At 37.5% G+C, this 14,553-nt stretch overlaps 1 protein-coding gene across 1 annotated transcript in view; it reads left to right on the top strand.

The window, feature by feature from the left end:
* The window catches only part of LOC129246361 (uncharacterized), a 110,186-nt gene extending 108,741 nt beyond the window's left edge, over window positions 1–1,445 (top strand). The window contains 1 exon segment of the mRNA XM_054885115.1: window positions 1,116–1,445. Coding sequence (XP_054741090.1) covers window positions 1,116–1,445 — 330 coding nt within the window.
* Window positions 1,446–14,553: the final 13,108 nt, after the last annotated feature.

Here is a 14,553-nt window from a genome sequence, read left to right as displayed (position 1 = left end):
GTAAGCGTTATTGCAAGGAAATTTCTTCAAAAAATTTAACTCGGGTAGCTCAAAATTTGTGTAAAGTCTTACCAGTCATAAAAATTTATAAATATGATCCAAAAAGTTGTCTCTAAATCTATTTAAAAACATTGAACTTCGATGAGCAATTCCTTCATATTTGTAAATACCGCTTGCTTCTGGTTGATCTAAAATCTTTCGAATCAATCTAATTTCACCATACCTCTGCGCAATCATTGCAGTTCTTTACCTTTCTCTAATGCTTCCATTGATCGGGACTTGTGTTAATTTACTTTAATCACGAGTTCTAACCAATTTGATTTATCATCTTCGAAATTTGTATATTCTAATATTCTGAAAACAGTATTCTAGGTTTTTACATTCTTGTTTATTAATTACCCTACTTTGTAAATAGTCAGTAAAAAAACCAAAGAAATAAATAATTATAAGGCTCATCTGCTTAGCCAAATATGGGCCCTGAAAAATGTTGGCCTTTTAGGTCTCGGTAGGCGAAAGTGAACCTCCGAGTGCCAATTATTTGAAGATCTGGGTAGATTAGGCGCAGTTTTTTTTAGTCGAGTCTTCTTTTGTTCACCAAAAGATCGAATTGTTTTAATAAAAAATAGTGATGAAACTCACAAAATCTCTTCCTGAGCATCGCCATGGCTACCTAGTGAAAAATTTATTGAAGGAAATTTGTAGGAAAAATCATTCATGGTTTCAGAAGCTTGAACACATAACGTCTTTAAAAATTTGTCTTCACAGATAAAACTTCCGAAAACTAATGCGAATTTTTAGCTGCCCTTCACTTGCATTTTATTCTGCTGGAATTGAATAAGCTATAAAACTGCATACCAGAAAATTTTGAGGAAAAAAAATTAAAAAAATGTCATCAATTTTTTTTTAATTCGTTAAAATGTCTTGAATTGAAAAAACAAATAATGAATAACTTTTCACATAAAAATCCCTGCCTCTTTTTTATGGTATGCGGGTCAGGAGATTACATCTTCTAAATAAAGACTTATAGCACGTCAGATATTGCCTGAAACACCCATGACCAGAAACGAATTGGGTCACATAAAAATTCAGTTTCCTATGTTTCCTTTCCCTTCAAGTTCGCCGGCCTGAAATTATGGAATGTGTCCATCGTCCGCTTTATGCTGTGTCCCACTGCCGATGCCATTCATCAATGTGTGTTTCTGTCAGTCTGTTCCTGTCCCGATCCACCAGTACGCGGCAAAGCCACGCTGCTTCAGCTGCTAACTTCGAGGCCAATGGGAAATCTCTCAGCGAGTACAGCGGCTGCTTCGGCGAAAATTGTAGGATGGGACCTACACACTCTGACAATGGCTAACCTGTGTGCCACTAGCAGCTCTCGGGTGTTCGGTTTATTCAGCACAGCTGCTGCCCAAAATCGGGGCTGCATAAAACATTACGCAAAGTGATGCAAGTAGTTACCTTGAAAACTGGTTAGGTTCTCCAACGTTCGGCATAGCTCTGGAAAGGCAGTAACAAACCTTAAGAGGTTTGTGTCCAGCTGAGTTGTACTTGCAAGCATGGCCTTTGGGCTATGAAGACGCCAAGGTACCTCAGGTGTGTACTAGATTTTATAGTGTGATCTCCAATTCCGATGGAGACCTGTTCCACCTTTCTCTGGCTGCTTAGTAGCACTAGGTCGGTTCTGTTATCCGCTAGTTCTAGTGTCTTCACCGTCGCGATCTTTGTGCTGTATTCTGTCGCGTCTTGCTGTGACTACCCCAATTATGGCTAGGCCATCGGCATACCCTACTATAAGCACCCCTCTTTACTTATTTAATTGAAGACTTATGCTACATCCTACAGAATTAGGTCCCAGACAAAGGCCTAGGGAACTCCTCCTATGATAATGGGCTAAACTTTTGTCTGTGAAGCAGGACGCTTTCAGTTCTAGCATGTAATTCGGTATTTGCATATTATTTAGTGCATTTATTATTCGGCTCCAGTTGGAATTTTTAGGACGGCCACTGCTTCTGGGTTTTTGTACATAGATGGATTAAAAAAATTACTTTTGTTTTGCTGGCTTTGGGTTTTTCTCAAGCTTAAGATTTCTATTTCACAAACAAGGGAAAAACTAATTCCTTTATAGGAAGAAAAGCAGCTGCTTAGAATAATGCAGATTAGTGCCTTGCAATTTTACTCAAACTCCGCTTGCTCACAGTCGAATTATAATTTAATTGCAATTAATGTAATGTTGCTTCAATTTGTGTGTGTATGTGTGTGTATAGGTGGATGACATTTAAATCCCAATTTACGCTTTCAATTTGTAGGTGTTGGTACATAAATGTATTTGCCTTACGTGACGCCTTTCGCCTTTGCCAGCAGGAGTGAACGTTATAGAGTACATGAACACACACACATACACACACACCTTCGCACACACCAACAGACGTACGTGCGGGCAACCCTAACACCTTACAAATGTTTACACGCTTTGACTCGTTTGGAGAGCACAGCAGGCAGCCAATAGCAGGAAAATTTACAGTAAATCGCTGGTGGTGCCAAGAAAGAGCATCAGGCAGCTTAAAGGTTAGAGGCGACAACAATTTGCCACCTGCCACTGCTTCAGTCGTCGCTTGCTGCCGCGTTGCTGGCAGTCTTGGCTGCTGCTACAGCTGCTGGTGCTACGAACTGCTGCTGCAACCTCAACTTTTCAATTAAATTAAGTTGAAGAATGGCGAAGCGCCATGACTGCCAGAAGCAGTAAATTTCGCGCAAAGCATGAAAATGCCAGCAAATTATTATTCTATGCAAAACAAGTTTCAATATAAAGTTTACAAGCGGCATGACTTGAACTTGCTAAATATTTTCATTTTGGTTGTTATAGTTGCCAATTTGACGCATTTATGTGCCTATTATTCGCCGCTGCTGGTGCTTTTCTGTTTAATGATTATTTTTTTGTTTTGTTTTTGTTTTCTTTTGTGTATTAAAATTTATTTTGGTTATTTTATTTGTCCTATTGCTTTTTTATTTTGCCTTTGATCCTGCCGGGCGCGCGTAAAACTTATTATACTTTCTTTCTACTTTGTTTTTATTTGTTCGGCCTTTTATTGCAACAGCTGTTTAGTTTGGAAAAAGTTTCTCACGATAAATTGCACGGTGGATACAAGTTGTTTGATTTGTGATTAGAAAAGTGTCCCAGCGAAGATAAAAGTTTCATGGGTAAACCTACGAGGCAGACTTGAGTAAGGAAAACGAAGAAGAAGCACGAGTACAAAATTTAAATCACTGTAACAAATTTCCAAGAGTGCTCTTTAGTCATTGTCTTTGTATTTGGTATTATATAAATTTTGTATCCTTCTGAAGACTGTCGTTCTTTATTATAACTTCTTTATTAGACATCCGGGCGAACATCATTGCCTTGACTCGTATGAAGATTTAATTTAGTAATTTTTCAATGCTTAATTGAAATGTTTGAACTGTTAAACTTTTTTGTTTCTGAATTTAGTGAAACCATTTAAAAGTAAGCTGAGTCTTAAGGTTACACTTACCCAGCTATCCTGAGATGATATCACTAAAGTCATCAAATTCGAAAAGAAGTTCAGAATTGAACTGAATGGCAAGATAAACTGGAGTATACCTACATTTGAAAGGAAACTGCAGGAGTACATCCAGCACTGGTACACAGATAAATCGCAGACCCCAAAAGGCATAGGCGCTGGAGTACATGGCCCCAGAACTAAGCGTTCTGAGCCGATGGGTATCAAGCATCTTCCAAGCAGAGGTGTATGCTATCTGTCTATGTGCAGATACTAATTTTAACAGAAACTTCTGGAATGAACGAATTGCTATTCTGGGCGATAGTCAGGTGGCACACAAGACTCAGCCATCCTGTGAGATTAAGTCTTCAGTGGTTCTTGAGTGTATCGAAGAGCGCACAATCGCATCCGTCTAATAGGGGTCCCAGGGTACATGGGTATTACTGGGAATGAAGTAGCGGACGCATTGGCGAGAGAGGTTGTGGCCTCGCCATTAATAGGACCCGATCCCTTTCTTGCTATGCGACAACACACCATTAAGAAGAAGCTTAGCAGTGAAGAGCTAAGACTAAGAGAGGTTAATTGACACCAAGCTATGGCGAAATCATTACTGAGAGGGTACAACCTTGTAACCCTCCCCAAAGATAAATTAAGAATGCTCACGGGCTTTTTCACAAACCACTATAGACTGCGTAGCCATCTCCACATGATCGGCATATGGGCCATCAATTCTGGTCGTTTCTGTGACCAATCCCAGGAGGCTGCAATGCATCTTCTCCTGGAATGTAGCGCTATAGCGCGGAGAAAGTTGAGACATCTTGGCCAACTTCAGTCAGAAAAAAGGCACATAATCTCAATACAACCCAGCTCAATCGTGAGTTTAATAAGGGAGCTCGCTCTGGATGAGGTGCTGTGATGAGTAGAGGGCATAAAAACCCATAAAGTCGAAGTGCAAACCTCGAAGTCATCTAATCTGAAGTAAGCTTTTGACTTTGATTAAACAAAGCGGATACCTTAGAGGGTACAACTCTAAGAAACTGACTAAACTATGAGAACGACTTCGAAGCTCAGAAATATAGAACTTCTCAGGGCAAGCGTAATGATGTTCTTTTATAATAAAAAACCATTTCAGTGTTTTTAGAATGATCGAAAGAAATTTTTCAAAGTACCGACATTTTTGCAAAAGACGAGTTAAATGCAGGGTTGGACTTTTTTATATATATATATTTTTTTTTTAACTCAATCTACTGTATATCTAACAACAAACAGTTATATATCTTTGTATATGGCTGCAAAATCGGAATACGGCATGACTTTCTTTCATAAAACTTTCATTGAACATAATTCATATTGCCGATCTTCGATTTTCCTGATACTACCATATCTAAATATTTCCCAAACTCTCAATCTATTTGAAAGCATTTATCGGAATCAATGAGTTTAGGTATAGTAAATTTTTTCGAACGCCTACTTTCTGCAACGAAATACTCAGAAGAACCAAAATATGTCGCGTGTAGCAGTCCCTCCAGAATAGTTCTAATGAACACCATTGCCAGTGCTAATTAAAATTTCTTAAAAAAACTAGTACAAAAATTATTCGTTGGCAAGCGCACACAGTGAATACTGCTTGAGAGTTCACTTCTTCTCGATCTTGGGCTGAGTAGGCAAACTTTCGGATTTTTCGGTAAACATCTTTGAACGGTTCAACCAATTCGAAACAGTTACACATTTTTTCTAAATGAAAAACTGAGATAGTCACAAAAACTACTCCGCTGTGTATAATAGGACTAACGATAGTCTTGCGGCTGCATACCTATAGCACACAGTCCTTTCTACACCGAACCACTAGGGACTCCCCACAATGACTTTCACAGAAACTGCCTGCGCCGCTGCGTTAAGTAGGAGGCAACAAAGATTTTTTGGTGAAGAGTTTTAGAGGAAATTCAATAAATTCATTCAAATGACGGCAGCTGCTCTTGCTCGTTCACACCACAAACTGGTTAATGGAGGATTCTTAGTTTTCTCATAAATATTCTACAGCATACATTTTTAAGGCAAAAAATTCTCAGAAGTCAAGTTAAGCCAGCCAAGAACATCGCATGATAAACATGGCTTGGCATTTTCTCAGATCTCAATTAATTGCAAACTTAAAAGCAGCGTGAAGCGCATCGTTAAAATATTATATTACTTTTCAATTACATACCATCATTTTATAGAGATGCCTCGTTGTGCTGTTTTGGCTTCACTGTTCCAACGAGAAGTTTTCACTCCAAGCAGCACGCACATACATAAGAACAGGTGCAAAACAGAACTTTGTGTGGCCTGTTTAAAAGCAGTTAGAAGTAATCACTTTACAGCCAATCTGACAATAAAGAGAATGAATACAAAAAAAAGTACAAAATGAATAACGCAGTGAAGGGCGGTAATAAAACAGAAAACATCATAATTACTGGCATAACTGTAAATGAAGTTGAAATTGGCATAAGCACATGTGCTTAGTTGTTTGGAAGCAAAGAGGGAGGGAAGTTTATTTTGAAGTTAATAGCAACTCACAGCGCAACACGTAGAGCCAGAAAGCACTATTTATTTGTGTGTGTGTGCCATGTATATTGGCATTACTGATATTGGCATTATGACTGAAAAAACTTTTCACGCAAAAGCCACCCACATATCTGCATGGAAGTGCGTTTAAGTGGTGCACCGGTGCGTATGCGTAATTTTCCCCAATGGTTTCATTTCACTCTATTTTTTTTTTTAATTGAAAATTTATCGAAGATAGAACATGACTATGGAAATAATTTTTCTGCTAACTTATATATATACATACATACGTTAATAAACTTCGTGGGGCTAGTTTGTTATATTTTTTCTATGGAGGGAACCATCGCTAGTTGAAAGTTTGCGAAAAAGATTTAGGGGAAAATTTTAAAGCACAAAGGCAGTCGAAATCAAAAGAATTCACAATTTGGGTACGAAGCTCAGAGGGGTACGAAGCTAGTGATCTCTTCACGCTAAAACAAGCATCCGGGTATTCATAACATAAGAGCTAAATTCAATTAGCACTAATTTTCCATGCCACAAACGTGTCGAGGGAAATGAGGCTCATCAACGATAGCGCACAGCAGCTCTGGTTGTGTTCTTTGTCAGTTCCACTCCTTACACATGAACATGCGCGTACTCCCTGAAGTGCGCTGATTAGCGTTACGCTAATTTCGATGCCTCGTTGCACAAAGCGTTACCAACAACAATGAAATCAGAAGCAGGAAAAGAGGGGTCTCTGCCAAAGGCAGATAAAACTAAGTGAGTACAGGCATGCATGAGTTCCACCTGTTGGCAGTTGGTGGGTTAGCTTTTAGTTCTTTCTCTGCTCAAATGTTTTTTCTGCTCTTTTTCTGCTGTTATTTTCAAATTCATGAGCAAATTGAATGTTTTCATGCCCAATGAGTGTCTCGTTAAGTGGCTGATTTAACAGATTCAATTAAAACGCAAATTACTCGTAAAATGACTAAATGGAGTTGAGTTGTCATTGGCATAGATGTGAAGAGCTGATACAGTTGCGCGTGAGTGCATGTGTTTGTGTGAATTTGCGGGGTTCTGAACTCTTTAAGCGTTTATGTCGAGTATGAAAGCATTTCTTGTTTAATATCGCCTACTTAGTCCGAAGTAGCGCTTGTTGCCAAGAGGGATTCACCGCTGGTATCAATGGCTCGGAGGGGTCTCTCCTAATTCTGACGGCGCTGCTGGTATTAATCTACGTCAATTTCATATTCGTATTAGTTTTGCGGATATACCAAATTCAGACAGCTCTTTTCGTGCTGTCGAGTGCGAATTTAAAATAGGAAAAAATATGGTGTGTGTCCTTACTCCCTTCATGTGTATTTTCCAAGGCGTTTTTGGTTAATCGTCGACTTTTAAGGTCTAAAGCCACACTGATAAGGTCCAATCAGTTGGTTAATGGTGGGCTGCAACCTTTATCCTCGTTATCGCACCTCGTCACAATCGGGTAGCGGAGCGAGATCCCATGATCAACGATTTCGGTATCGGCAAAATTTTCGGAGTTACTCCGATTTGTCAGCATCGCAAGCTCCTCGCACGCACGTGTTTCGGCTTCTTTTTTCTTCCTGTTTCTTCCTTCGACTTAATTCCATTGGCTTACTTTACTTCATTATTCATTTGTTATAATTTTATTCATCAAATTTTGTTCACTTTCACAAAATCATTTAATGTTTGAAAACATTTTATATATAATTTTAACCACAATCGAGTAAATGTGGCAAGGGAAATGTAGTTCTAGGCTTGCAAAGTCATCTATTAACTCAATTTATTATTTTGATTGCATTTAATTTTTCTCCTCGCATCATGCAACAAAACAAGCGTTGCCAAAGGCGTCCACAATATTAACGCAGTGCCGAAGTGGCTGAAGAATAGTAATAAATTATTTATAAAGCACTTTGCTTACCCCAAAAATTGCTGTCATATTTTGCAAATTCTCGAAAAGCGCGCATGCATCCTTGCAATGTGATTTGGCGTCTGGAATGTACAAAAATGAGCTGTGGTTAAAAGCTTCTTCTTTAAGGGAAGAGTGATAAAGGGAAGTTGCTTACATGAATACCCTAAAGCAGACAGAGTATAAGCAGATATCGAGAACTTTTTGCTCTGGCAACAGCTGCCAGAAAAACAAAGTAGAAATAAATTGAGAAGGAGAGTTTGGTAAGAGTGAGTTAATTTACAATATATATCTCAATTGCCTATTGAAGCACAAAAACAAATTCTGAATGGCACAAGCATAGGTATTTAAAAGCTCTGAGATGGCGCGGAATACTATCAAACCGCATTTTAATGTCTTTCATCGTCTCATTTTAGGGAAAACTTTCTCACAATAAACTTTTTGCACAACACATCACTCAAATTGGAAATAATTTTGCCATATTTTGCGATCACGTGGAAGCGATTAATTTGCTTTCGCGAAAGAAAGAAAGAATGCTAAAGAAACTCTTTTTCCAAAAGAAAACTGGTATTTTCACCACCCTGTATTTGTTACATAATTTATACAGTATATCAATTTTATTGGTTCATTTGACCTCCATTTAAACTTTTTTGACACACTTCATTGAATTTCTCCAACCACACTTAAATATCCACTGTCCCTTGCCATAACTGCTTAATAATACATAGCAGATTAGATTTGGAATTTCACGTTTCAACAGCAAATTGCTTTTATCGCCTGATGTGCTATTTGCTAAACCGGTTGAGTGGAGTTAGCAATGTAATAAAGATAAGCGATATAAGCGTAAGGAAAAAGGCAGCTTCTAGCATTTACTTCTAAAAAATTTTGAAATATAAATACTGATCATTTATTTAAGGATTAAAGGAATTGCCTTTCAACTATTTACGAATATAAATATTAAATATTTATCAAATCTTATTTTGATTTCTTATATAGAAAATAATTTTTTAGTTGCAATTGAAATAGTTGTTTGACCCCAGAAAGGTCAAAATCAAGAAAGGTTGAGAGATAATTAAAGTCAGACAACTTTCCAAAGAGTGGTGCATTGGCGCTATAAAATGTCCTACACAGCCAACGCGAGAAATCTTAAGGGGGGAGCCTGGTTTATAAGGTCAAAAAAATCAATTTTTTTTTTCGTTTTAAGCGATTCCTAATATATCTCAGAATATTCACACAAAGTTACAGAGCCTAATTCTCAATATTTCCGTAGATACAAAGCCACAGGTGGGCGAACGTTAGGTAGTTACGCTGTGACCGGACAGCTATAGTACAAACTTTATCTTCTTTTCTCGACCTTTCATTTTTATGATTTCTTTGAATTGGCATACATGAATGAAAAAAACTAATGAACCTTTTGAAATGAATCATAGTTTGTTCCCTTCAGTATTAAATTCTTTTCTATTTGAACTAACAAAATAGATTAAAAAAAAATGTTTCAAGATTTTTATACCAAGTTGAAGTGAATTTTTTTTATAGAAAGGCATTTTTTTCTTTAAAACCTCCAAAAAGTTGAAATTTTTGAATTTCTCTCAGTTTTCTTAGTTTATCTAGAATAAAAAATCATGATAATTAGAAATCCATTTGAATTTTTTGCTTTAGATAATAATTACGAGCTGTAGCTTGTACGCCAGTTGGAAACTCCAGCGTTCCAGCGCTCTACTAATTTCTATGTTAAACATTTTTTCCAACTTATTTTAACCAGTACACAAATTTTTTATACTTTTTAAATGTTCACTAAAAGATAGAAAAAACTTTGCAGTGCTAAATTAATTTTTTTCTTAAAAAAAAAAATGGCAAAGAGATGCAATTTTTAGACCTCATAAACCAGGCTCCCTCTTTAATACGACGAAAATGTAAGCAAGGAACATTAAACTGTATTCTTTCTACAAGAGCTGGGCCATCAATTTCGCCATTAATGAGACCAAAGATAAGTGATGCTGCCTGAGCAGTACCTCTGTCACTTAATGGGACGGAACTAATCAATCAACGACGAGATTCATATGATGGTTGGGGGCCTGAGAAATCAGTGAATCTAGTGCGAAACGCACACACATTTTTTGAACCCTCTCCACTTGATTTAGGTATATGAACTGCATGATAAGGTCTCCAAATAAAAGCAGCATAACCCAATTTGGACCGAACAAACGCGGAGTACAATATCGTAAGAGCATATGGGTCAGTGAAGTGCGATGAGTGACGTCGTGCAAAAGCGAGCATAGCAAATGAATTGGAAGCAGCATAATTGTATTGGGTAATAAGATTAAGTCTTGAATCAAAGAAACCCCATAAGTCTTTAATCAATCAAACGAAGCAAGATTTGTGTTATAAATATGACAATAGGTATTAAGGGGGCTTTGAAGCTTAGAAAATGTGATCTAATGACATTTTTCATTATTACGAAATAGATGATTCGTAAGGCACCACGAAAATAAATTGTTCAAATCTACAGTCTGCGAAATTCTATTGATTCAGTTCAACTCTACGGCTGAATCAATAGAATTTCTTCTTTCAGCATAAGCTTCTAGATCAGCAGCATAGGAAGAAACTTAGAAAAGCCAAAACACAAAGAAATATCTTTAATAAGCAAACAAATATCAAAATTCCTAAAATACTACCCTGAGGTACACCAGAGAGGTTATGTTTTGCAGAAGTCCCATCGATAACAACTGTGCTGCACCTCCTTTTTAAATAGGATCAAATCCAATCAAGGAAAGTCGAATGAAAAACCGAGAGATGCCAATTTAGCTACTAAAATCATATGGCAGATTTTATCGAAGGCTTTATGGAGGTCAATTTGGTATCTACTCTGGAAGCCTGCTGGTAAGTTAAATAACGTAGCTCACGCAACTATACTAATCGGACGTTTTACGCTAAAATAAAACTTGTGACGTTAAAAGAATTTAGACAGAGCAGATAATTTAAAAATCTGTGTCTAATTCGCAACATCGCTCTTATTGGCGCTTTTGTAAATTGGAATGGCTGAAGTCAGCTTTCAACCAGCACTAAATATTCCTTCAGCCATAGAGCGACAATTTTTAAGCAATTTTAAAGAAAGAGTTTTAAATCTTTAACAATCCCTCAATGGCATTATCACATCGCGCAGAGGACTTCTTCTTCTTAATTGGCGCGATAACCGCTTACGCGATTTTGGCCGAGTTTAACAAAGCGCGCCGAGTTTAACAAAGCGCGCCTTCCTCTTCCTCTACTACCACCAGCTGGTACCGCATCGAATACTTTCAGAGCCGGAGCGTTTGTATCCATTCGCTGCGCTATGTCTATGTCGTCGTAAAGCTCATACAGCTCATCGTTCCATCGTCTGCGATATTCGCCGTTGCCAACGTGCAAAGGTCCAAAAATATTGCGCAGAATCTTTCCCTCAAACACTCCAAGCGTCGCTTAATTGGATGTTGTCATCGTCCAAGCTTCTGCGCCATACGTTAGGACGGGCATGATGATTTCAAGGCTGACATTGTTATCGGTGTTAATGCTGGTTCCTAAATAAACGCAGTCTGTTACATCCTCGAAATTATAACTGTCAACAGTGGCGTGGGTGCCTATACGCTAGTGCGCCGACTATTTGTTTGTCCTCGTTCACCACCAGACCCATTCGCTTTGCCTCTTTATCCAGTTTGGAGAATGTCGATGATGTCAATATCGCGCAGAGGACTAACTTGGATTTTTCAGCACGCCTTTGACTCTTATTTAGCTCCATTATCATCTTCAAAATAATTCATTGCGATCATCTGAACGTCTTTTTCGTTGTTTAGATGCATGACAGGCATTACTAAGTCTATCGCACCTCACAATATGCCACGTCTTTTATATCAACTTATGCCAAGATCTCGAAATAGCGCTTTTTCGGAATTCCACGACTGTCATGCTTAGCTTGTCACGATATTCCAAATCTTTTCTGCACTTTAATTTAATAAATTAATAAATATCTCTAATTTAATTCAGATCAACTAATCCCTTTGTTGCGAAAATTCGGGATTTCGGTATTAGAATACTCCGCTTCTACTAACCCGAACAGTACTTCGCTATATAAAAAATTTGTCCACGCTCTTACAAGAATTATAAAGAATAGAGCAGCGAGTTTTTACCAACCAACATTGCGGTCTGCATTTATTATTTACTGTCTTAGCTAAATTTTTGTCAACGCATTTTCTACTCCTGGTGCACTGTGTGACAATTAAAGCGAGGAATTATTGCAGTCACTCAACCCCAGCCAACTGAGCTGATATGTGCGGAGCAACGGCCATGTGTTGCAACATTAATGTTTAGCAAATTGCGGCAATTAGAGCAACACAAAGCGACGGGAATTAATTTGTGCAAATTGCGTGTACAATGAAATACTGTAATGCTCAAAAGACAGGTGAAAACAGATGAAAATGAGCAGAAGCAGCAGTAGCAGTAGCGACCAAAGCAAGTCTAAGACATGCCAGAGCAGCAGACGGAAAGCGGAGCTGTAAAGAGGAGGAACTGCGGTCAATTCCTGTTACTTGCGTAATTGATATTAGTTGTTTTCATATTTGTTTTTGCTTTCGTTTTTGCTTTTGTTCTTGCTTTCATTGTAACTGCGGCAGTGCACGCTTTGTGGCTTAGCAGGTATGTGGCAAGGCAAATTAAGTGAATTATGATGTGTGCGGTACACTGGAAATAGGATTAATTGGTTAAACGAAAGAGAATTCGCCAACCAAAAGGTGAACCGCTCCAGGTTATGAGCCGGAGTATCTTCTTATGTCAGTATATATACTTTAAGCTAGTACATTTACCCAGAATGGATCTTCAGTAATTTTTTCTCAACTGCCTACTGCAACTTATTTGCTTATTAAGTGGGCAGATACCTGTAAACGGCCATATTTTCCTTGATTATCATAAAAATTACATAAATGAAGAAGTCAATATATTTTTCTCAAAATTGGCTTACAGTTTATTTAAACATTAAAATAATTTGAAATTGAAATTTTTTTATTTTAATCATTTAATTCTTCACCGAATTCTTCAAGGAAGGTTGCAGCGGGGCTTCTCCATCGGCGGGCATTTAGCATCGGCGTCAGTGACCTGAATACAAAAAACCAAACATTTTTTTGTTTATTGAAGTCATAATTTCTATATGAATTAAACAAAAATGGAAAAAAATCGCGGAATAAAATGCTTAAAAAATGAATTTTGGGGCAAATTTTCCTATTATTTTTGCTTCGAAAAAATTGTTTTTTCAAAAAATATTCGAATTGTAAATTCACATAGAAAGTAGTATCATAAAAAATATGTGTGCAAAAATCCAGGAGATCGGTCAATAACTTTACGAGTTATCGTGTACGCCAATTCGAAAAATATATAATAGTTTTGAGAAAAACGCGTCTAAAGTTTGAATTCGCCGTAACTATACCTCTCCCAGCGCTCGAACGCAAAGAGTAGAGTCGTCACGGTTGACAATCTTTAATATAAGAAATACTTAAATTTGACACATTCTTAAAGGATTATATTAACATTTTATGAAAAAAAAAATATTTTTTCGAAATTTTACAGGTATCTGGTACTATTTCTGGTAAATTTCTCAACTTAAGGAGCACTAAAATTGTATAGCTACGAACTTTACTGCTATTCAACAGCACAAATATTTAACTACTTTTACTGAAATCATAAAATTTATAGTGAGACAGCAAAGTTTATGCAAATAGCAGCTTAGCTGTAGGCAACACAAACGCACCATAATAATTGGCCACAAATTTTACTTATTTTGCTAATTTTAGTAGCTCCCACTTGCAGCACTCCACTGCTCCCCACGACGTATTGCCCGCCTCTCAAAGCTAGCGAAAATTGCTTACCAGCAGAGTCCGATTTGCGGGTGCCACCACAAATAGCCAACTGACATGTAAATGAATGTTCCTCTCATTCCATGATTGCGCTCCTATTGTCCCTGCCACATTAGTATGCAGTTTAAGCTAAAATGATGTATTCAGTAAGAAGCTTACCCGCAGGGTCTATAGTTCACCTGGCGCAGCTGCTGCCACAATTCAATGCTTTGTTGCGCGCACAAATATTCAAATTCAGTTCCGACCCGCTGCAGCTGTGACTTGTATAGGTCAGTGTGTTCAACAAATAACTACAGCTCGCTCATAATTGGTGTGGCAAGTGGACTTCAAAACTATTTACTGATTGGCTTTAAAGAGAACCGTTTAAAATTAAATATAAAAAATCACTTTTTTTTATGTAAAATCAATTTTTTTTAGGCTATATGTTACAGCGACTCGCTCTGTTTTAAAGTTCTTCAAATTAGTTATTAAAAGTTTCAAAAGGCAAAAAAGACACTGGGTATTGGAAATTTTGATATCGCACCCTAAATACAAAAGGGTCACAACTCAAAATTTTCCACACTCGAGCTTGACTTGTTTACAGTAGCACAGAAAACAAACTATGTGACATATCACGCTGAAATTTGCCATGTAAGCTTATAACAGTCCTACCAAAAAACAAAAAATTTATTTTTGCCATATGTCATCCGCGGACCGTTTTATTGATAACGTCTCG

Source organism: Anastrepha obliqua, chromosome 4 (assembly GCF_027943255.1).
Source record: "Anastrepha obliqua isolate idAnaObli1 chromosome 4, idAnaObli1_1.0, whole genome shotgun sequence".
NCBI lineage: Eukaryota > Metazoa > Arthropoda > Insecta > Diptera > Tephritidae > Anastrepha > Anastrepha obliqua.
The sequence above is the reverse complement of the archived record's forward strand: the minus strand, read 5'-3'. Positions and strand labels throughout refer to the sequence as shown.